Source organism: Pseudorca crassidens, chromosome 17 (assembly GCF_039906515.1).
Source record: "Pseudorca crassidens isolate mPseCra1 chromosome 17, mPseCra1.hap1, whole genome shotgun sequence".
NCBI lineage: Eukaryota > Metazoa > Chordata > Mammalia > Artiodactyla > Delphinidae > Pseudorca > Pseudorca crassidens.
Window position 1 is genome coordinate 23,360,792 of NC_090312.1, and position 25,274 is coordinate 23,386,065.

The following is a 25,274-nucleotide window of genomic DNA, read 5'->3' on the forward strand; positions in this document are numbered from 1 at the left end:
AGGTATTTGTTTCCATAATTACCAAAAAATACCTTTGCAGTCTTAATTGATTAGTATTTATAATTTATTCATTTACCCTGATGTCCATTTAGTCATTGAAGAAGAAAAACTATGGTTAAAACTATTGAAAGTGAAATACAGTTATTCGGGGAAGGAGAGCTTTTTAAGTTATGGCATAAATCTCTGGAAGTTGACATTAAAAGGAAAAAAACAAAGCATTGTTTAGAGCTGACTCCACAAATACCGTGAGCTGTTTGTTATGAAAATCAAAATACAGAAATATTATCAGAGTAGAGCAAACGACTAGCACCTTTTAGCTGATTTTTTTTCTAGAATCTAGAAAACCTCAGTTCTTTATGAATTATGAAAATAATTTTTAATCTCTACTAATGAATAAAATGATACTGCTAGGATAAAAGGTTGAAATATGAATGGATCTGAAATAAATGCTTTTTTATAGCACATGAAATTTCTGTCAAGTAGAATAAGGAATAAAACATCTTTTCTCAAAGAAATTTTAAGTCACTTGAATTAAGTACAAGTTGGTTTTTTTATGCAGCTTGATGTAGTTTTTTCTGGAGGCAAAAGATGATTATCTGTTTTATCAAAGTTGATTGTGTTCATTGTCTAAAGTTTTGCACTGGAAAAATTGAGATTTTATGTAAGTATGTCCCAAACATTGTATGGGACATACTTACACTAAAATATTATTTGTTTATTATCTGAAATTCACATTTAACTGGGCATCCTGTATTTTATCTGGCACTGATAATGGTAGGGAGATCTACAGACTGACATCTTTTTTCCTCAGGTAGCATGAAGAGGATGTTTGCTATCCAGTTGGCAGCAGAGTATAGAATTTAAATTAATGCAAATATATTTGCAGTGTCTTTTAAATTAGTTGAGCTTCATGTAGCTAGAAGTTCTAGGAGTTTTTAAATAATGAAGAGTTTATTCAGAGAACCATTCAAAATATACCATCTGCAAAATATCTATGTACTTCTTAATATTTCTCTGCTGCTTTATGACTTTACATATTAAGTCTAGCATTACCAGAGCTGTGGTGGTTCATTCCTTTGGTTATTAAGTGGATATTTACTGACTATCTGGATGTTCTGGGTGGAGCTGGAAGGGATATATAGAGATGTGTGGGCTTTGATCTTGATTTTAAGGCAATTACAATATAACTGTAAAGTAAGACATACATGATTATTTGGTGAATGAGAGCTTTTTAAATGATGAAATAAATCTTTTTATGCCATCAGTTAAATCAAAGGCCATTCATTTTAATAAAATGCAATGTGAAAAAAATCCTCTGGATGACAGAGTTTCAGAGTAGCTCAGAGGATGGTAGGTTTACTCTTGGGTTTGAGTCATTTGGGAAGTCTTTATGGATGAAAAGGTAGTTAAGGTGGGTCTTGAAAAATGAAGAGAAAACTCCCTGAACCTTTTGAGGTTTTCATATTAATGTTGATAAAATGAAATGTATTCAGTAGGTTAGAGCAGAGTCCAAACTAACGTAGTTTCTCAATGACTAAACTTTTATTCTTCAGTAATGTTTCTTATACTAGGCATTAAAATAATCTTTTTATTTTGGGGGGACATGGCATTAAGTTGAAGGGCTTTTCAGTTATTGTTGAGAGTGACACAAGTCAGAAATATACCCAAATCTTTCAGGAACTAATTCCTGAACAAGCTAGTAGTATTGCATTAACTACCAAACAGCATACATGCAAGAATAGCTATGGACACGAGCTAGAATACTGCATCATGCACTCCGTATTATTTTATGAATTGACTTGTCTGTGCTTCATGTTCTTATTGTATGAAGTAGGGATGGAAATAGGTACTATGTGTGATTGTTGTAGAATAATATATATAAATGGCCTAGAACTAAAGAATACTGAAAGATGATCCCCAAACAGTGAAATAAAGAAGATGAATGACTATTTGCGGATTATGCTTGACAATGTCATGTTTATAGTTTTAGCTTATGAAGCTGTTAGGGTTGACTTTCAGAGGTGGGAGTATGTGCCTTAAGAGGGAAGATGATGTTGCTCATCATAAAGAATTCATTTGGGAATGTTCTGTCAAGTACTGAGTATATATACTGAGAGTTCATTCCAATCTAACACTCATCGACGTATTTCTGACCATGGCTTCGTGACTTTTGCTATTTAAGGTGTGGTCTGGGAACCAACAGCATCAGCATCATCTGGGATTTTGTAAGAAATAGAGACTATTGGGTACCACCCCAGATTTCCAGAATCAGAATCTGAGTTTTAACAAGATTCCCAGATGATTCTTCTGCATGTTAGGGTTTAAGAAACACCGCTCTAGATGTTAGCATAGGTGATTGAAAAGTTCATGTTGCTCCCAGCTTTTGAAAGTACAGTGATGTTGTCTTTTTCATATATTTCCTATCATTTATTTGATGACTGTTATATGGAGAAAGAAGTCCTTCAGTTCTCCAGAGTATTATGCAGCAAACTGCCTTTTCTGCTTCACCTCAGGGTGTTCAGTGGCCTGAAAGATGGAGCAGTTTAGCAGTTTACTGCTTAATTGTCAAGCTTTACTCTCTTTTCATGAATAGGAGTCACACTCAGAATCTTATGATTCTGAATAACAAAGATAGTAAGGGCATTACCTGTGTTTTATTAGAGCCACAGGTGGTAGAGGATGTCTTGAGTGTGTTCATTCAGTTGTTTTGAACCAGGATATATCTACTAATGTAGTTTGTGACTGGTCCCTGCATGGGTGTCCCCTGAAGACCTTACTAAAAATTCAGATTCTCAAGTTATGTCCAGGAGATTCAGATCTTCAATAGGGCAACTGAGAGGCCCTGGAATCTGTATTGCTAAGAAACTCCTTCAGTTGCAGCCCGTTTTGCAAACCATTGCTGTAGTCAGTCTCACTTCTGTCAGTTAGAAGACCTTTCCCTTCCCCTCATTTTTCAATTTTTATCCCTCATTTTTCATTGTCAGTATTGTCAGTAATTTTATTTATTTTTGTATAAAGTTAAAAATTCAGGCAACCGAGGATAGAAAAATAGAACATCAGTCTGGAAGGTAGAAGCCGTGTATTCTTGACTTGACGTAGACTAAATGGACAAGGCACTTCCTTCATTTTACTTATCTATAAAATGGGCTTTATACCTCAGTGGAATGTGAGATCACATATGTGTGAGTGCTTTGAAGTCTTCAAAAGAAAACGTGTGTGCGTTGAGCTTGTTATTGCCAGCTCGTTTTAATATCCTTCCTGTTAGTATGTGTTTTTCTTTTCAATGTAAAACCCGGTTCTCACTGAAAACTTACCTCTGCAGTTTCTGTCTCCTTTCTGCTTTACACCCAGCCTCACCGTCCTCTGCATTTGGACAGTCCTACAGCACCTGTATCACGGAAGCTTTTGCCTTGATCAGTCAGAATAAGAGCTCCTCTGTGGGCAGATCTGAACAGCTCTTGCCGAGACCTGCAAGGAGTCAGAGAGTTGTCCGTTGGGACAGGAACTTGAAACTAGAAAACCTAGAAGCCCCCAGACACCTTGTGTCAAAAGTGATACGTTGTGATGAATTCATTGCCTAGACAGGACACACCCAGAACTCCTTGTATATTTAGGAGGACATGTCAGTCACATACCAGTTAAAGGTTGGATGTATTCGTCTTTTTATGGTGAAGGAATAGGTTGGCTCAAGGACATTTCTAGATTGCAGAGTAAGTAGATATTGAAGGCACATAATCTTAATTACTGAGATATATTACTAGATATATTATGGTTCTAAACCACCCTCCTGAATACGCTTACAAAGCATCCCTACCTCTGAAGACTTCAGGAAAACACAGGTAATGCCCTTTCTGTCTTTGTTATTCAGAATTTTAAGATTATGGCTCTGACTACTATTATTGAAAAAAGAGTAAGGCTTGACAATTAACTGCTAAACTGCTCCATCTTTCAGGCCATTGAACACCACTAGGTGAAGCAGAAAAGGCAAAAAATATATTCTACCTGGTAATGTCTTAAAACAAAGGATCTGCTAGGAAATAAACATGGTTTTAAGAAAGATGTCTGTCATGGTTAAGGTACCTGGGGGAGTGGAAAAGAATGATACCAAAATGCCAGGTGGTAAGTTTTAGCTCCTTTGGATAGTGCAGAATGCAGATTCACACAGAAGGGGGGCTTTACTTAATTTTAGGATTTATATTGGTTAACTCATACTAGATGCACTATTATTTTCATTTTGCAGGTGAGGAAATTGAGGCAGGTTCAGTAAATTATCCAAAGTCACATATATAGTAAAATACAGAGCCAAGCTTGAAACTTAGGCATTCTGGTTCTAGAGTCTTACTTTTAAGTGAACTAAGTTGCTTCTCCTATAAAACTAGGAGTCTTTCTGTCTTAAAATAATCTTTTCATGTGGTACTCTAGAGTCTTGCACTTCTTCTCTTTTTTTTTTTGCGGTACGCAGGCCTCCCACTGCTGTGGCCTCTCCCGCTGCGGAGCACAGGCTCCGGACGCGCAGGCTCAGCGGCCATGGCTCACGGGCCCAGCCGCTCCGCGGCATGCGGGATCCTCCCGGACCGGGGCACGAACTCGTGTCCCGTGCATCGGCAGGCGGACTCTCAACCGCTGCGCCACCAGGGAAGCCCCATTTTAATATTTTTATGGTCAATTCATCATCAAATTATTTTTCATTTATTGTATTTCCTTTTATCTTTTCTACTTCGTGAAGAAAAATAGGACAAAAGATTGAAAACAACCTCCTGTAAAAAGTAGAAGTTAAATATCCATATTTGTTCAACCAAATGTAAGCTGTTAATCACAAGAAGATAATCATGTACCAAATTAAGTACTCTCAACAAATATTGGCTGAGATTTTGTTACATGTCTTAATACCTTTGAATTTTGCTTCCATAAAATAAGAATGTTCTTTTGGATTTTCAGCCATCAGGTCTCGGAATGAAGTCCTGCAGTAGAGAAACTTTTACACTCCCAAAGTGATTAAAGCACACATTTAACTATGCTACTCCTCTACCTATAACCTTGCAGTTGCTTCCCTTTCCCTTTGAAGATACCTACCTCCTTGCCGTGGTCCACAAAGCTCTAGGTGACCCTCCGGCTTGTTGATTATTATGCTTCCTCTTATTTATTCCTCTCAAGCATCAGTGGCCTCTTTCAGTATTTCAGGCTTGCTAGAATGTACTGCCCTTTCCCCTCCCTCCTCCTCCAACAAGGATAGCTCCTTTCCATCCTTTGCTTTGATAAATCGCCCTCAGAAAGGCCTTCCTGAGGACCTTAAGCAGCCCTTCCACCGCCTTACCATCCCATCCATTCCATTCTTAGCACATATTACTTTGTCCTTACATGTTTATTTAGAGAACAGTGTGAAGCTTGTCATTCCTGACTAGACTCTAAACACCAGGTGAACAAGGACTATGTGCCTTGTATTCACCAATGTGTACCCAGTGCCTGGCAAAGTAATATTGTGATGATTATCTACAGATTACATATAGGGGTACCTACTTTGCAGTAGCTTTTTTTTTTTTTTTTTTTTGCGGTACACGGGCCTCTCACCGTTGTGGCCTCTCCTGTTGTGGAGCACAGGCTCCGGACGCGCAGGCTCAGCGGCCATGGCTCACGGGCCCAGCCGCTCCGCGGCATGTGGGATCTTCCCGGACCGGGGCACGAACCCGTGTCCCCTGCATCGGCAGGCGGACTCTCAACCACTGCGCCACCAGGGAAGCCCCTGCAGTAGATTTAAGTAACAGCTCTCAAAACTTATTTTGTTATTTTAAGTTGTAACTCCTAACACATTAAATCGTGGAGTAGCAAGTGTTTCACATGGTTATTTAATTAGAAAGCCATACAAGGTTTTTACAGTTAAAGAATGTATGCCTTATTCCCAGTTATTTGTGTACCTTTCCAGTATGCCTTTTAGGATACAGTGCCTCTGTTCTTCTTTGTTAATCAAACATTTTTTTAATTTAACAGTTACCATTCTGTCTTTAACAGCAGGAGATGCTATGAAATCCAACAATAAGGTCTCCTTGTCTTATGCCTTATAAAAAGAAAACACACACGTAAACATACATTCACACACACTCTTTTAATGAATATATCTGTACAGCACCTATCATGCTGCTTGGTACCCAACAGACATTCAACTTGTTGAATGTTCATAAGTCCTTACAGATAGAAAAAATTTGTCTTAAAAAACTTGAGCTTCTGGTATATTTTATTTACTAGATTATGTAGCTCAGTCAACCACATTTCATTGATTAAATGGATCTAAATTTTATGATAGAAAAGAACATTGTAATCAGTTCGGTAGAATTTACTTTAATATATGTAAAAGCTGTATAGAGCACTTCAGCACTAGCAATGTATATATATTTATAGTGAAAAATATCCCAGTTTAGTTTAAATAAGTGGAAAGAGAAAAGTCCATTGATGAAATCAGGTGTAAAAATTTATGAATATCTATTAAATAATATAGAATTGATGATTATCCAGTCACAGTAAAATGAACAGAGCAGGTCCTTCAATAATAAAGCAAATCAACCAGTTTTAAATGTGACTCGTCTGGAGTGTGTGCGCATAAGTGTGTCTGTGTGTGCAGATACCTGTTATTGCTAATATAACAAACGGGAATATTGCATTCCTTACCTAGAACGGAAGATGCCAGTTTCTGGGTATTGAGAATATTGTATTGCATTCTACCTATTACATTACAGGAGATAAAATTCAGGTGCTTGAAGACTATTTTTTTAAAGCCCTTCTGAATGCTAGATTTCGAGTAATGGTTTTCTTCTTCTGCAGGAGAGCACACAGCTGCTACAAATGCCGTCAATGCAGTTTTACAGCTGCCGAGACTCAGTCACTACTGGAGCACTTCAACACTGTTCACTGCCAGGAACAGGACAGCACTACAGCCAACGGCGAAGAGGACGGGCATGCCGTATCCACCATCAAGGAGGAGCCCAAGATTGACCTCAAGGTCTACAGTCTGCTCAATCCAGACTCTAAAATGGGAGAGCCGGTTGCTGAGAGTGTGGTGAAGAGGGAGAAGCTAGAAGAGAAGGACGGGCTGAAAGAAAAAGCTTGGGCTGAGAGTTCAAGTGATGACCTTCGCAGCGTGACTTGGAGAGGGGCGGACATCCTACGGGGCAGTCCATCCTATACCCAAGCAAGCCTGGGGCTTCTGACCCCTGTGTCCGGCCCCCAAGAGCAGACAAAGACTTTAAGGGATAGCCCCAACGTAGAGGCTGCCCACCTGGCGCGCCCTATTTATGGCTTGGCTGTGGAGACCAAGGGCTTCCTGCAGGGGGTGCCTGCAGGCGGAGAGAAGGCTGGCGCCCTCACCCAGCAGTATCCTGCATCCGGAGAAAACAAGTCCAAGGATGAATCCCAGTCCCTGTTACGGGTAGGAACGTTTAATTTTTTTAAATAATTCCTATATCTTGAAGGGAAAATGGGGAGAATGTACCTTCTCTAGAGTTAGTATCATGACTTACCAAGTGTAACTAAATGATGTGTATCTGTCTGGGGATGTATACTTAATAAGGCCAAAGTGGTAGAAAGCAGCTCACGTGTGTTTGTGTGGACTCTACATACACTTGATCGAGTGGGTGGAAGTCACTTGTTTGTCACCACTCTCAGCTCCGATTGAATGTTTGTTAATCATCCCTGGTGATTATGCAAAACCATGAGGCCGCTTTTGGAGAAGGGAGGCTCGGAATCCCAGAAGGATGCACATTTGTTACATTAAAACGATGAAATGACTTTTAAATCTTAAGGTGGTGTGACACAGTCTATGGTTAATAAGGAAATGAGCAGAGATTTAAATCGCTAAGAATGCAAAGCCCTCAGTGAGACGTTAATACGGAAATGTAGTGTTTTTAAAACTCACAGCGTAATTATGTACAAATGACAATGCTTGTTGTTTTGTTGCCAAGAGGAGGGGAAAAATGAGATAGACTTAAGTGTGAATGGTGTGAAGAGCATCCGAAGAAGAGAACCATGAATTTTACATTATCGGGCTCCTGTAGGGAGAAAGACACAGTCCTGCGTGAAAAAGAAACTAAACAAAAGCTCTGTAAGATAAGATCCTTGCTCACTCTCTTCATGCTGTGTAGACTGTGAATTGTTAAGAAATATTTTAGGTTTTGAAAATTCAGTTGAGTGTTGCTTGCTTTTTGCCTAAGGCACTACCACTGCAACATCTCACCTTGACTTTGAGAAGTTTTGAGCTTTCCGGTTGATTTCAAAGCTTTGTTCCTTCATGGAAGGTAGGATCAGAATCCAGCTAACCTTTACAAAAGAGCTGGTTAGTTCAGCCAGCCCAGTGCTTTGACCTGGAGGTTAGAGACCACCGAGTTCTCTCTGGATGTATTCTGGGGAGAAAAATTACTCTTGCCAATGTCGGCTTGGCTACTCCGCTCTTATTTCATGTAGATTCTCTGAGGCTTATCTGTGCTTCTCTGGCTTTCTCTAGTGGAGTTGAGAAACGCCCCTTGGAGGAGCACAGTTAATTATAAAAGTTGTTACCTTTCCCATCCGCAGTCATGCCCTGGAGCTAAGAGAAGGGCTTGAATGCAGAAGAGGAGATGCCTCCTTGTACACTGAGAAAGAATCCTTCCTGCCCGGAAGGAGCAAGTTTATCATAAATAACTTTGGAAAGAAGAGAAATAGTTCCTGTGCTTTTCAAGTGAGTGTTCAATTTAGGGAGCTTCTTTCATATATTATGCATTTTTATCATTGTAAATGCTCATCATTTTCGTAGCATATGAGGACTCTTCTGGTCTCAAGTGGCTCTTACGGTTTCTGATTATAAGGCAGGAATGACAGTGTCCTAGGATTTTTAAATTTCATGTTGCATCTTGAGAGCGTGGTGGAATTGATTTCCTTACATCTGTATCACTAGAACTCCCCACTCTTTTTTTTTTTTTTCCATTTAAAACTGTTTTCATCCATGACATCTTCATCTGATACCAAGTTGTGTGACTCTTTTAGACTGTTTCTGGAATGTTACCTTTTCTGCCACCGTTTGTAAACACTAAGCATTTGGAACGAGCAGTAATTTATGAAGCAGTGCAATTTAAAGCCTGAGCAGGATAGTTCTATTCTTTAAGCAGCCTGAGAATGATAATACTTTTCTAAAAAAATTGTTTTTCTCAACTCCTCCGCTTCCTTAATTCCCTGACTTCAACTTTCTGTTGCATCATTTCAACTGTCTTTTCAGTTCCTCCACATCAGCTGCTGAAGTAGGAAATCTTCAGCAAGAGGCTACTTAACTGTGTTCTACAGTGAATATCAGATTCCTAACTGTAGGATTTGTGATACTTAAAGACCATCATCTACTAAATTTTGAGAGCTGACAAAAAAGTCTCTCTCTCTATATGTGTGTATATATATATATACACACACACATATATATATATATATGACGTATTTTAAAGTGGCCTGGGTCTTTCTTCTGTGATTTTAGTAAAATTTGATCTTTAAAATTTATATTTTCATTGCATTTGAATAGTGCTTTTGGAAGTCACCCATTTTATTGGACATTTGCAATAAGGAGGTATAGCTGATTTGATTTATTGTGAAATATTGGGTCGGCCAAAATGTTCATTTGGTTAGTGAATACGCTGTTCAGTAAAGTTCTAGATGAAATGAAAAAATGTGGCTTTTATTTTTACTTAAAATCTAATGAACTTTTTGGCCGACCCAATATTTAGTATATTAACTGAATTTAAAAGTTTTAATTTACACATGTCTTGCTGATCAGCTTTTTAAGATACTTGAGAGAATTAAGAGCGCATGATTGTGAATTTGACAAGAATTCTATTTTGGTGAATTCTGATTGTGAATTTGACAAGAAATCTACTTTGGTGGTAGAAATTGGTATTGCTAAGTTATCATGGCAAACATATACTTCTCACTCCTTCCTCTGCCATCAGTGAGGGGAAACCCAAAAGAATATTGCCATCATATTTACTAAGGCAAAACCAAAGTACTTTAATTTTGTAATTTTAGAGGTCTAGTTAGTAAGTAAGGTGTCCTGTAAAAATTTATAAGTACACAAGTGAAATATGCACATACAATTTCCATGTTTTAAATGAAAAAACAGGGGTCTGTGTAAGTATATATCTACAGAATGTAACATTCATGTTTGAGTTTAAATAGTAGAATGGAACTTGAAATTAACTTGCTGTTTGGTATGTTTATTTTGAAATAGTAAGCAATTTAAGAAATGGAAAATAGGTTTTAAAAGCGATTTTTTAATTAGAGCATCCAATAAAGCATTAATAGGACAAATGTAAATATATTTATACATGTAGTTTCTAATACTAAAAGTAAAAACTTGACTATCATCTTTGACTACTGGGCAGAGTGATATTCAAGAATTAAGTGTGGAAAATGTGTCCAACAGAAAATGTTAATTTAAAATAGTTTAACACTATGTTGCTAAATAATGGAAACATTTTAAAGAGTATGCTGAATGGAGTTAGGGTCATGTCACAAAGCACATCATTAAAATATCACTTTCAGAATATTAGTCTTTCTTTTACATGTTTCTAACTGGTTGAAGTTATGAAATTCTGCTGCACTCAAAGTGAGGAAGGAAATACAAGAATCACAGAGAAGAGCTCAAGTTTCAAAATATTCATTAGTTTTCTTCACTTCTTTCTTTTCTTTTTTTTTTTCCTTAGGTCAGTGTCTGGCTTTTAGTTTTATATTCAGTGGCAGCTCATTTATGTGTATTTTCATTTGGTGAATACCTTTAGACTTCCCTTGTTACTAGTATGGAATTGATCTTGTTATAAAAAATTCTAAATCGTGTATGTGACCTGTGTTGATCATTGTGCTTTGAGTATGGCAGGGAGCACATTAACATAAGCTTCATCTTGTAAATTGCTTTATGAAAATCAGTGTTTTGTGTGCACTAACAGTATTTCTATAAAATCATGTTTTTTCTTTTTATGAGTAGACAGAAATATTAGCCCCTTTAGATGCTTTGCTAGAAATAGTCCAAGTTTATATGTAAAGTTTAATTATTCCTCTTTTAAAACTTCTAGAATAGATCTTATAAAACATGAATCAGCTCCTGAAAATGTTTTGAAAACGCAGCATTTAAATTTGGCTCCAGGAAGATGTTAATGTCTTTAATACTGTCTTGCTAAAAGTAAAAGTTAATTGGTTTTTTATATTCAAATAGATGTTCCTTTCTCATTTTAAACTAAACAGTGTAGTATAGTCAGAACTCAGTGTAGTCGGGTGCTCTTTTCTGATCAGCGTCTTGTATAATTTTTATTTTAACAAAGGTATTTATTTTTTTAATTATTTGGTAGCTTCTTATGCAGATGTAACTGTGTTCGTTTTATTATTTCCTGTTGAGGAATTCTAGGTTTCATTCTTGTAATTAACGTTTTAGATTGGATTTTATAACACAGAAAGCGATGTTTTTTAACTGATAACCATATTAAAAGGAAGCAAACACCTGTTATTAAATTTCACAAAGATTTTGCCAATATCACATGCATTTTTTTCGTTTTTCAGTGAAACTCAGAAGTATAATTGTTTAGTTGGCAAATCTATACTTACGTAATAAACTTCTGCATGTCATGTCAGGACAGAACGTCACAGTCAGATAACTCGTAGGCTCTAATTCTTCCACCAGTTCAGATGCCCTAGTTATCAGTCCACTTTGCACATGCACCTAGGGGAAAAATAAATCTCTTTGTGATTGATTTCAGTGTAAATTTACTTGCGGATTTGTCCTGTTTAACATGTACATTTTGCACTGCTTGGTTTTGGCAGAGATGTCTGGCCATGGGCTGTGGAGTTGAGTTTCAGGTTCTTGGAGTTGAGATCCGAGTTGAGCCATTGGCTCAGAGAAAGGGCCTCCCAGGATCCCGTTCATTTGTCTGCTAGAGGGGATCATGATGCCAGCCATCCTCCCAGGAGTGCTGCGCAGCTTAGTTAATTAATGTTTGTCGGGCCATTTGAGATCGTCAGATGCAGGGTTCTAGATAAGGGCAAAGTAGTATGATTATTTGTTCGTTTTGTAAATGTGATACCAAGACAGTACAAAGCAGATGTTATTTCCCCCTTTCTTCAGCGGCGTTAAATTTATAGTTTAAAGATTGTTGATACCGGACAGTCTATTGAGATGCAAAAATGTTCTTTTGGGGACAGTCCACTGGCAGTCAAAGAGACGTTTAAACAAGCGACAGTGTTGAATGCCTTTACAACCATTGACAGAAGACCGCAGGAACTTTTTTTTAGCTAAAGATGATCTCAGGTGAAAAGTCTGATATTTATTGTTTTGCTTCATGTTTAATGAAAATAAAAGCAGCTATCATCTAGGTACTGTTGTCTAAACATAGTGTTTACATACATAACCATTTTCCTGACCCCATTTGAATTTTTTTATATTTGCATATATTGAATACCAAAGAGAAAAGTCTATACCAGGAGAAATAGGAAGCATACACCTCCCTAATCATTAGCTATGAAATAGTTTTTAGGCCTTGTTTGTAAAATTTCTCTTTAGGTAGCCGCTGATATTTATTTTGCCTAAGAATAAAATGTTAAAAACCATTTACTGTATCCAGAGATTAACAATCCTTGTATATCTCTGTGCTTCTGCCCTAGATAGATGCATTTCTGTTGTCACCTATTAGAAAAGGGTATGGTTTAAATTCAAATATATAATAAATTTATTTTAAAAATAACAATTATTCATCCTCTTAGTTATGTTTAATAGTGAACATGACCATTTTAATTTTTATTAAATAAAATCTAAGTAGCTTTTTTTTTCCTTTATTGGCTATTCATCTTTTATATTGGCATACCATATTTGACAATAGATCACTAGTAAAATCAATTTGATACATATATGTTTGACTAATGGGATTTTCTATTATTCTGATTTCTTTCTTTTAAGTCAACTCCCCTGGCTAAAGTATTTTTTAAAAGCACATTTTTTTTTTTCTTTTTTTGTAACCTAGGCTTTTTGTGAAGCCTGGCATAGTTCTGCTGGCCCAGGTTTCTAAGGCAGGGGAAGCAGATGTATCTTTTAGTGAATTGGGCTGTAAGTTTGTAGTCCCTGTGAAATGGTATCCTTCAGCACGGTATCTGTTAATTATTTCCTGTATAACTATCTTTTGCTTGGCTTCCTTTTTTTCACGGACGGCATGAGTCAGAAGATAACAGGGCCCAAGAAGGACCCTATTGTTGAGTGTTCTTAGATGTTGGAAGTGAAGAGTATACAGAAGGTGGCCCAAGTTTCAGGAGCACAGATGCAGAATGATTCCAAAGTGTGTCAGCCATGAGCTGCGCAGCCTCGATGTGAATCTAGTATTTTTCTGGCCAAGTCCAGTCTGATGGGTGGATTTAACAGAAGTGTTCATTACCTAAAATCCAGGAAAAATTTTTACCTTGGATTTCTGTGTTTGGTATTTGCTCCCAACAAAAAAGTGAATATTGTTTCCATTGTCATATTCTTTTACTCTCCCTTCCCTTTGACTCTGTCAGTGAACTTTCATTAAGTGTTTATAGACCAGGACATTGATTACTAAGATGGTCTACCAATAAACTCAAGGACGCTTGGCAGGTAGGATACTGCCGCGTGTGGTTGTGCTACTAGTTCAAGGAGATGCAGATAGTTTCAGTGAGGCTCCAAGAACCCTATTTCCTTCATTTTGGCGAAGTAACATTCTCATTTATAGATGTTTGTAATTAACTATAATTTACAAGTAAAACAGAATCGGGGTTATGACGTCATTTTGGAAAAAACCCACAATACTTTATCTTACGGCATATTTTTTATGTTGTTATCAGTGATTGGGGTAAGGCAAAGGAATCTTACTTTCGTTTTGTTTTTGTAAGTACAGGACATTTGTGATGTGATCAATTGAGTGGTATCATCTCTCATGTTAGGATGATCAAATAGCTCTCGCACATAATTTTACATGTTAACTTGCCTTTTTAAAAAGAGTTTCTCAATTTCTAAGATTTAATTTGGGCATATTAATTATGAAAGCGATGAACCATTTCATGCCCTGGAAATTTACCTATCTGTAACATCATGATTAATCAGAAAAAACTAAGGATATACAGAGATATTTCTAAAAGACAGAATACACTGTATAATATTTAAATGAGAAAATCCGACTGATAATAAATGGTGTCCCATGTCCAAGTCACTGTCATTGAAGTGGGTCATTTTTAAGATACAAAATAAAAATAAATTCACTCATAAATAATGCTTAGAGAATAATATCCTAGAAATACGTAATTAAGGAGAGCTGTTAAACTAAATTGACTTATTTAATGATGAATGCAGGTAATCAAGGAAAAAGCAAATGATAATCTTTAAGAGCTATTTCTTATGTATATGAAATATGACAGATATCCAATACCCAGATAATGGTATGATATGCTTCCCTTACATTATGTGTGCAGCACAGTTTGTTTTCTAGAGGAATTTATTTCCAAGTACGACCTATGTTCTTCTGCAGAGTTGAGTCATGTTTCTTAAGGGAAAGCAGTCAACTCAGATAGGCTTACCTTTTTTAGGCGAGAACTCTCTTTCCTTGTTTTCCTTTTGCCTTCATGGATGATGTTTTTACTACCCTTCACAATTTCTCAACCCAGTTTTTGCCTTCATTGGATGTGTGTTGGATGTGGTGGGGTAATAGCGTGGGCTTTGAGGGAATATAAGAGAGAACTTGATTTTTCTCTTTAAAATATGGAATTTAATGATCTTTAGTTTTAATTGTCGCTGAAATATTTACATTGATTCCATTAGAAAGTATTTTTCTTTCATAGGATTTTCAGAATGTCAGAATAGTCTTTATTATTTCTTAATAACGTGTTAAAAAGACAGGGGAAAGAATACTTTCTCAATTAACATTGAGTTTGTAATTGCTATAGGCTAAAAATACAGAATCTCAAGCCATTATTTTTATTTATTTATTTATTTTTGGCTGTGTTGGGTCTCCGTTGCTGCACATGGGTTTTCTCTAGTTGCAGCGAGCGGGGGCTACTCTTTGTTGCGGTGCGCTGGCTTCTCATTGTGGTGGCTTCTTCTGTTGCGGAGCACGGGCTCTAGTGCACGGCTTCAGTAGTTGTGGCACGCGGGCTCTAGAGTGCAAGCTCAGTACTTGCGGTGCACGGGCTTATTTGCACCGTGACATGTGGGATCTTCCCGGGCTAGGGCTTGAAACCGTGTCCCCTGCATTGGCAGGCGGATTCTTAACCACTGTGCCACCAGGGAAGCCCTCTCAGGCCATTCTTACCCCGTTAATGACACTTATGAAAACATGCCCTGATGTCATTTATATGCACAAGTTAGGTCAGATTTATATATGGGAATCTAAACATTTACAAATATTACATTTGAGAGAGCTATTTGCTTTACTTAAAAATAATCATTTGCTTTAAAAAAAAACCCCGGAACCTCCGCATGGGACTTTTAAAATTTCTTCCCTGATACTTTGAAAAATGAAAATGTTTTTATTTACTTATAACTTTTTAGAAGCTTATCTGTTTTGCAAAGCATGCTACAGTTGAAGCAGTGTTGGTCATATTTTAGAAGATACACATGTTTGGCTAATCTAATTCTTCTTAATCTCAGGAATTTTCAACCTAAACTTTTCTTGATAATTCAGGAAAATCCATCACTTCGCCTGAATCATATAACTGATTCAAAGAAATTTGGAGGTTTTTAAAATGTAGACTGTCACGATGGGCAGTCTATGGTCTACAAATGAACTATCCACTTAATATGCCTCTCAAAACTTTATGCTATGATAATGTATCTCATGTAGGATTTTTTTAAAAATCAAATCAAAATTTAGAGCTTACCTCAAATTCACATATGATTTAAATATTTTTCAAGACTCCAAAATATATCTGAATTATTCTTTAGTAGTGTGCCCAGCCTTTTGAGGTTACAGCTGGGTTTAGAGGTGGGTGTGTTCCACCTTTAATGGAGTGTCTCTGGTTGTGATTCAGGCTTGACAGGATTGTATTTTCCAGTAAAATTATATTTTAAGTTTTCTTTTTACTCTTCCCTTGTGATGTAGTGGAAAGAGTACTGGATTGGAGGAAAAGGCTTTGTGTTCTCGACTCACTTTGTGACTAACTGGCCGTGTGACCACCCTGGATGAGTCACTCAGTCCTTATGTCCTGTTTCCTTCTTTGGAAAATTATGGAGATAGAAGCATACAATTGCTCAGATCTCTTTAAAATTGCAAACTCTGGGGCCAAGCAAATTTTCTATAAAACCTTAAACATTTAGGTCTGTGAATTGATACCCGAGGCAACTTTAAGACAAATATCTTCTATTGTGGACTTAGTGATGCTAATGTCCAAAGAGATATCATGTATTTGATGTCCAAGTTCCTAAGTTAGATTTCCCTCTAATGGCTAAGAACCCATAAATTATAAACAACTGTCACAATACAGTTTAAAATCTTCAACAGGGACTTATCTTATACAAGAAAGCTCATTCTTTGAAAATACCTTTGTTTCAGAGAATCATGCTATTAAGGGGCCACTTACGAATGCCGATAAAGGGAAGTCTACACAATGAGAAATAAAATAATTCTGGTGAGAATATGACATGTTTAAAGTCTATTTCTTCAGTTTCTTGGCATTGAGCGATGTTGCCTGTTTTTTTCACAGTCAGATGTTCAAATCAGAATTTTGGATGCAGAAACTAATTTTAGTAGGTGGGGTGCAAATTTCTTATGAGTCCATGAATAGACTCTAATCCCAGCTGTTTCATTACAATTATAAAAATAAAATTGGCTGTGAATCATTCAAACTCTATTTAATGGATGTGAATAATTCAGTTTCGCCCCACTGAAATCTTAAAACTATAAACCTATCTTAGATTCTTTGTGTTCCTTCAGAGTTAATATCTCATTATTCATATGTGAATTATTAGAAGTATTGGTGGTCATGATGGAAATGACCATATTTCCACTCAGTTCCTGTGGGTTTCAGGAGAGGAGGTGGCCTCTAGGGTGGCGTTGGCGATGAAAACAAGAAAGAAATTAGGAAGAGTCTATGAAAAGGGAAAAGGATATCGAATTAGTGTTTGTTGGCATTTTCTTACCCGTGGAAGAGTCTCTGAAAAGAGAAAAGGATATCGAATTAGTATTTGTTGGCATTTTCTTTCCCATTAAAATATATACGTTCATTACATACATTTTAGAAAATATAAATAAGCAAAAAAGAAGAAAATGACTACTCAACACTTTAATCTATCCCTTTCTGGAGACACACACACACGAAGACATGCACATACAAACATAGACTTATGTGTTTATTATTAAATAGCCTTCAATTTCACTTTATAATAAATTGTAAACATTTTCTCATATTAGTGTTTATTCTGCTATATCACATTTATTGACTTCATAATATTTCATTATGTATTGTACTAGTTGTACCAGAAAAGATGATTATTGATTCCTTGTTGTCAGACATTGAAGTTACTTCCAATTTTTGCTGTGGTAAATAGTGCTGCATTGAATATCCTTGTAGCTAAATAATTCTATCTTGCTTGCAATCTTAAATTGTTAGAACTGGCTTCCCTATAATCAGGTTCCTCCGTGGGGTGACACAGTAGTGGAGTTTATTGTCAAGTATTGGTCACTTTACCAGGCTATGTGTATGTATACTCTTGGGAAATGGTAAAACATTTCATTGGTGAGAATTGCCTCACAGTGGTAGCTAAGAAATAGAACCCCCAACATTTTCTTTAAACATTATTATGGGGGAAAACTTAGTATGAAGGTTTGAATAAGGTACATTTCTGAAGCACCAACATAGATTCAGTGAAGTATCTATTTCACTTTTATAATCGAAACATTCCTTAGTCACCTTGACATTCAAAGAGTATTTAAATAGTGTAATGTACTGAAATGAGTCTTACAAGGTAAATATATATATTATATGTATATATATATGTATATATATATTTAATATTTATGTATATATGTATTTAATATATAAAGGGATTTCACTGTCTCCAAAAAGATTCTTAAAGTTAATATGCTTTGGTGATCACATAAAGGTGGCGCCAGCAGCTATTTAGTGAAGTACTTGGTACACACACAAACTCTGTTTTAAACTATTTGAATTTATTTTAATTTTCTCAAGGTCATTCACATAGTTTAAGGTAAGGTAAGAATGAAACTCAGGTGTTAAAGGGAAGTGTAGAAAACCATTCTAAATCCCATTTTCATTTTCTTTTTCAAGCATCTCACTGCTATATGCAAAGTCCTTTCAAAGACTAGAAACTATTTGTATTTATAGTTCATGAAATTTTAACAATATACCCATTTGTTTGGGGGATTTGAATGCATAATTGGTTGTATCTAAATTTAAATACATTAATACTCATCTGGGTTCAGGATTTATTTTCAAAGAACCAGCATGTGTTAAACCAAACTAACCTAGACTCAGACTTGAAAGAAATAGAAATTCAAAGCAAAAGATAACTTTGTAGAATCATTCCCTGATGTACTGGTCTCTAACTTTTCTTGCCCTATAAATAATAATTTAGCACCTACTTTGTTTCAGGAACCATGAAAGATCCTATAAAGAGTATGGGTATAAGTAAATCAGGGTTCTTGCCCTCAAGTAATATACAATCATGTATAAGTGATAAGCTAAGTATACAGACAATGATAATAAAAGTGAGACTTCCATAAAAGGGACAAGGAGAGGAGAGCAGTGGTCTTTGGGTGTTTAAAGAGGAACAGATCACATTCAGTTGAGTGATTGAAAACAGTTGTCATACGTAGAGTTTTCTGAGATGATTTTTGAAAAAAAGACTAAGCTTTCAGCAAGTGAATATGACTGCATGGAAGGCAAGCTCTGTAGAGAGAACAGTGTGAGTTTAGCTGAGGGCATTTTTAAGATATACATGATGGAAAAGCTTGATCAAAAGGTATGTGCAGTATAGTTTGCGTAGCTAAGACGTGACATATATGTTAGGAGAATTTCCTTAAATGCTTATTTGAAATTGTTTATTTCAGAAGGAAGTAGGGAACCATCACAGGATTTAGATCAAAGATATCTTGATCAAACCTTTAACAAGGTTAATATCTATCCCATTTTACATAGGATGGCTTGGAAGAAGGTGGATAGGTGGGCAGAATTGGGATAAAGGAGATTAGTTAGTAGGTTAATCCCTTATCCTATGACTGATAACAAAGGCTACACTAGGATAGTGAAAATGAGAGATTATTTTTATAGATATGCTAGATGTAGAATATTCAAGAGTTAGCCAAGTTGACATGTGTGGGTGACCAAGAGGAGGGAGGTTATGATGAATGAGGCTTTAAGTTTGGATGACTAGACAAGGAGACCAATAATAGCTAACATTTGATAATCACCAACTATGGGCCAGGCTCTCCTTTCAATTTGTAATAACTCATTTAATCTTCCAGGTAACCCCATGCCATAGAGGATATCTTTAATTCCATTTTACAGAGGAAATAGAGCCTCAGAAATATTAAGTCACTTGCCCAAAGTCACCCAGCTAGTAAGTGACTGGGTCATGCTAGACCATGTCCATATAGGCTGACTTCAAAGTCCACACTTTTCTAAATTGCTTTTTGATGAATGGTAGTGCCATTAGCAGAACTCTAGCGTGAGCTTTTTTGTGAGTGTTAAATAAGGTAGTCTTAACACCTACAAAGTTTGCAGGGCATTCAGATGAAAATATCTAATGGATAGCAAGAAATGGCATTTCTCATAGGGAACAGAGGAGTTGGAATGACTTCTAAATGAACCGACATTTCTTTAATAGTTGAGTTTATATTGAAAACCTAGTTTGCACAGAATATTCTAGGAGTGTTATCAACATGGACAAGCTATGGTCACCGATTCTTTAAACCATTTGTAAACCAGTCTGGCAGATAATGTTCAGAAACATGATTATGGTATAAGGAAAGGCGTGCCAAGTGCCATGGAGTGGAACAAATAAGCTGTAGTATTTAATTTAATTTAATATTTTAGCATTTTTTATTGAAGTATAGTTGATTTACAATGTTGTGTTAGTTTCAGGTATACAGCAAGTGATTAATGTATATATATATTCTTTTTCAGATTCTTTTCCCTTATAGGTTTCTGTAAAATATTGAATAAAGTTCCCTGTGCTATACAGTAGGTCCTTGTTGGTTATCTATTTTATATGTTACATATATATATATATATATATATAGTAGTGTGCATATGTTAATCCCAAATTTAATTTTTTTAAGAGGAGGAAATTATCTATTTTTAATTGAGCCATCAAGAAAGGCCTCCTGGAAGAGGTTGCTTATTGGTTGGTTCAAAAAGGATTGGGGTTTGCATAGGTGGTGATAGATGGGGCAGGGGATTCTTGGGGTGTAATAAACCAACAAAAAAGAACTTTGGTGTTTGGAGAACTTGAGGAACAATCAAAGTACAAAAGTCTAAAGATAATCCAAGTCAAAGGTGAGCTATGTAACTGCAGCTTAAAAAAATAGCATAGTAGATGAGTCTTGCTCTAGAGTGACAGTTACTGTTTTGACATTTATGAGATTAAATTTAAGATCCTCTGTGTATTGAAAAATCTTTTGTTAATTGATAGGATTCAGAAATTTGCAGAAACATGCATACCTCAAGATCTTATTATTTGCACCATAAACCCAAAGGAAAGAATAAGCTTTAGAACAGAGTTGAGTTATTTAAATCAAAGTCTGAAGGAAGAATTTAATAAAATCTTTAATTAGTGTAAATAAGCATCAGAAAGTTTCTTTTAATATATATATATATATACTTTATATATGCACATATATAAGTTACTCTTTTATTCAAATATAAATTAAAAATAATTCTACATACCACCATACCATACATAGTTTCAAAAGAAATATAAATGAAAAAAAATTCTTGAAAACCTGTTTAAAGTGTATGCCATACATACTATACTCATTTGATTGATTCATTATATATAAGAACTGTTGTATTTTGGTTTTATATATTGGTGTTCTGATTTATTCACTAATCATTTCTCTTAGCTTTGATTCCTTGGCTCATTTTCATGTCCTACTTAATGTCTTATTTAGTCATTGAGAAGAAAGAGAAATCCTTGCCTGTGATACGTCACCTGTTGTTTAATGGCTAAAAGTGTTACATATCTTAATACTGTATTACATTAAGTCATTTTAAAAGCATTGCTTTCCCTTTTGTTTAAAATTCCTACAGTCCCTGGGATATTGGTAGGGGGTTAATGGAAGTCTTGATTAAAATCTCCCAAGCTTCAAGGCTTTCAGTTCTTTAAACAATTTGGATCTGAGAGATAGGCTTATGTCTTTTTACTAGTCTATTTACTGATTTAATGTTAAGAAAAAATCATAAGTTTATTCTTTAGTTTTTTGGTAAGAAGTATAAATTAAAATGCATTTAAAAAAAAATCAACCACAGCCCATTGTGTGATGATCACAGAATTTATGGCAGTTCTTTCAAAAACTCTCTGTAGACACACCATCATCATTTAAAAGTAAAAGAGCTGTTGGGGCTTCCCTGGTGGCGCAGTGGTTGAGAGTCCGCCTGCCGGTGCAGGGGACACGGGTTCATGCCCCGGTCCGGGAAGATCCCACATGCCGCAAAGCGGCTAGACCCATGAGCCATGGCCGCTGAGCCTGTGCGTCCGGAGCCTGTGCTCCGCAACGGGAGAGGCCGCAACTGTGAGAGGCCTGCGTACCGCAAAAGGAAAAAAAAAAAAAGTAAACAGGCTGTCTTTGGTGTACTGATTCTCCGTTATTAAAGATAAGCCTTTTTAAGTTTTATATCTAGAGTGTTTCTAAGAGATTCTTTCTGCACTTGCAGGACCATGAACTCTAATCATGACTTAATCAATCTCACTTGCTTCATAATAGCTAACCAAACCATAGGTGGATAAAGGCTCTGAGATAGGTAAGTCATAATGCACTTGAAGTTTACACTTAGACCCACAAGCTTAGATTCATTAATTATCCATCTTTGTGACCAGCCCAAACCGCTCCTACCTTTCTATGACTAGACAGTGACTGCACAATATTCAGGTTCAGTCAGATGTCTTAACTGTTCTATATTTCTATATTTAGCGAATCAGATGAGTTTTAAACATGGCTTTGAGTTGGGATTCACGTGGAATAATTTATCCCTTCGTGAGTTTTTCTCCCTCAATAGATTGTGAGCTCCTGAGAGAGAAGGGCTGTGCCATTTTTATGTTTCTATTTCTTATCGGCCCCGCCATACTGCTCATCTCTTAGGAAGTCTAGAATCAGTGCATACTTAATTGAATGGAATTCTGTGAATATATATCCACCTTCTTAAAAATTGGAAAACTACCTTTTAATTTCTGTGTGAGCCTACAATACTGCTTGTATAATTTTTACCATTAATTAAGTTTATAATTGCAAACATTAATATTTGGATACTCTTTTTAGGACTAAAGGATTAGGTAAGTTATTACTTACCTGCAATTTTTTCCAGTAGCCTTTAAAGTATAATACTATTTGGTAAGTTGTTTACTCTGGGTAAAAACACCATAAAATTATACCAGTTTTGGTTTCACATTAAAAAAAATTGAGCTTTACTGGACCATTTATAAATTTGAAAATTTTTCTGAGTTATCTGGTGAAACAGTGATTTCTCAGGGTTGACAGAGTTTTTTGATACAGGAATCTAGAGAAGCAATCTGCCAATGTGTTTCTAGGCTTAAAAAGAGTTCCAGTAAAAGCTGTTTATCTTTATTTTTAATTCACTTATCCAAAATTTATTTTCTTTGTGTAAATTCTTTTTAAAATAATAAGTGTAAATCCCATTTTGGTTGAAATAATCAATCTTCTGCACAGCTAACGGTTTATAGAACATGATGCTGAACACTGCTGAATCTAAAATGTGGGAAGAAAATTTCACTATTCTCTACGGTTCCCTCTAAGGAAGGGAAATGTTTTAGAACATTGGGCACTGGGTTCAAAATAAGAGGGAATGGGCAGATGGGACCATTTATTCCAATAATTTTATGATCAAGTCAGGGAATCAAAGGCTTACAAGACTAGAAAATGTGATGTGAAGAAGAGAAAGATATTCATAGATAATATTTTTCCTTGAGCCTGCAGCATCCCATTTGCTAGAGACAAACCCGGAAAGGAGAGTTCAAAAGCTTTTGTGAACTCAGGAATACATGTGTTGTTTTTACTACAAACCCCAAAACCATCATCTTAATCTCCTTGCCTAGAAGAAATGAATAGAAGAATGGGTTTTGTCTGTGGCATTGAAATCTACAAAGTCAGGGAGCTTTGTTCTTTAAATGGAGTTCTTGTTTGTTTTCCTGACCCTTTAGGAAAGTAGTAGGGGGAGAGGAGGGAAAAGGGGTATAGCTGTAAAATGCAAAAGAAAACTGGTGAATTACCCTGTTCTTTTTGGCCCTGATGTTGTTGAATTGTACCTACACTATGGTATCCCTCTGGTACCAGATTCATTGCCTTTCAGGGTTGGAATCCATGCAGAGAGGAAGGATTCCTGAAGAAATAATCAAAATCATAGTCTTTTACTGTTGCCTTGTTCTGTACAGTAGGTTATTTTTGTGGGGGTGGTTTACAGAGATGTAGCTCCTTCAATCATCTAAATGCGATGTAGTAAAAGTCATTTTCAGGAAGTGAAACTCTACTTTGTTACTTTTTTTCACTCAAAGGCTAATGTCATTAGCTCTAAAACATTTGTTCATCTTTTTTATCGAGTATTTGAACTACGCCTATGGAAGACATATGGATTTAAATAGTACTTGGCTTACCATCTGCTGATAAGGCAAAGTGAGATTCTAAATCAGAGTGGCAGGAAAGTCTATTTCAGTAGAAGCTATTTTGATCTGAAATATTGTAGGCAATTTTACAGAGTATTTTAATTGGGATTATATTGACATATGTTAGTAAAAGGAGTATATTTGCTGGTATGGTTCAACTTATATAATCATTAAATTTATATATCAGTTTAGAGATGTGGGGCAGTGCAAAATTTTGATCCCATTAATTGTAGATTTTTTTTTTTTTTCTAAAATAGTCATCTGTGGGAAAACCTATCTGATTCATTCATTTTAGAGCAATGGTACATTTTCTATCTCATGACAGAAATCAAAACATAAAACATCAACTTTTCAGATAAATTAATTAGAAATTTAAAACCACAATTTATTCTTTTAATACAGTGCTCATTTGTTGAATATTTTTATTGTAAACTGCATTTTGAAAATCCTTTTTAACCTTGGAGAGATTAGAAGAAGAAAAAGAGAATATCTGTTTTTATGATGATAAAATGCTGAAAAGTCTATAATTGTGCCATATGTATGTTTCAGGTTAAAATTTCAAGAATGTGAAGTCATCTAGGCATTAAGAATTCTATGAAATATAGTATAATTTGAATCGTATACAAGTATGTGCATATATATGTATATGTGTATTTATATATTATACATGAGTATATAATTTTGATTAAGCCTTACACCGGGTTTATTTTTGTTAATAAGTAAAAGGTTTTCAAGTTAATCTGTCATTCTTTTATAAAACATGTGTCTGGCACATCACTTATGATTGTGGTGATGCAGGGGTCAATTACACATAGTTTCTGCCTCCTGGGAGGAAGTACAGTAAAGGGTGCTTCACCATGTCCAGAATTATGCCAAGAACCTTCATAGGCATCATCTCACTTAATTCTTTGAACAACACTGTGATACTGAACATTTGCAACCCCATTTAAGTGAAGGCACAAAGATACAGAGAAGTTGAGTAAGGTGCCCCCAAATAACATGCAGCTAGTTGAATTAAGTTTGAAGGTTATGTGGCAGAAGCCCGTTGTGTGTTGGGCTCTGTGCTCAGTGCTAAGTACAAGATGAATAAGACAAGTCTTTGCCCTTGAACAAAATCTACAAGATGACAGAAATATAACAGGGTGATTTATGCAAAGCAGAAAATACAGCAGCAGAGAAGGCGGTGCTGAGTGCAGGTAGCTATCTTGGCCTGGGAGGTCCTCAAAGACATACTGGAGAAGATGATGCCTAAGCTGAATTTTGGTTTGATGAATAAAGGTGGAACAAGAGGCCAAGGAATCACAGCATGTGTCCGGTGCTAGAGTCATGAACTCGTATCCAAGCAGTTTATCTAGAGCAGTTCTGTGCAGTCCAGTAGGAGCTCACCATATGTGGTTATGGAGTACCTGAAATGCCACTAGTCTGAACTGAAATATGC

The 25,274-nt window shown here is 36.0% G+C and overlaps 1 protein-coding gene across 17 annotated transcripts in view; it reads left to right on the forward strand.

Annotated features, from left to right (window-relative positions):
• TRPS1 (transcriptional repressor GATA binding 1) overlaps positions 1 to 25,274 on the forward strand; it is a 253,008-nt gene that overhangs the window by 72,011 nt on the left and 155,723 nt on the right. For all 17 annotated transcript variants that reach the window (XM_067711439.1, XM_067711441.1, XM_067711444.1 and 14 more), the window contains one exon: positions 6,814 to 7,417. In XM_067711439.1, coding sequence (XP_067567540.1) covers positions 6,814 to 7,417 — 604 coding nt within the window. The remainder of the gene's footprint in view (positions 1 to 6,813; positions 7,418 to 25,274) is intronic.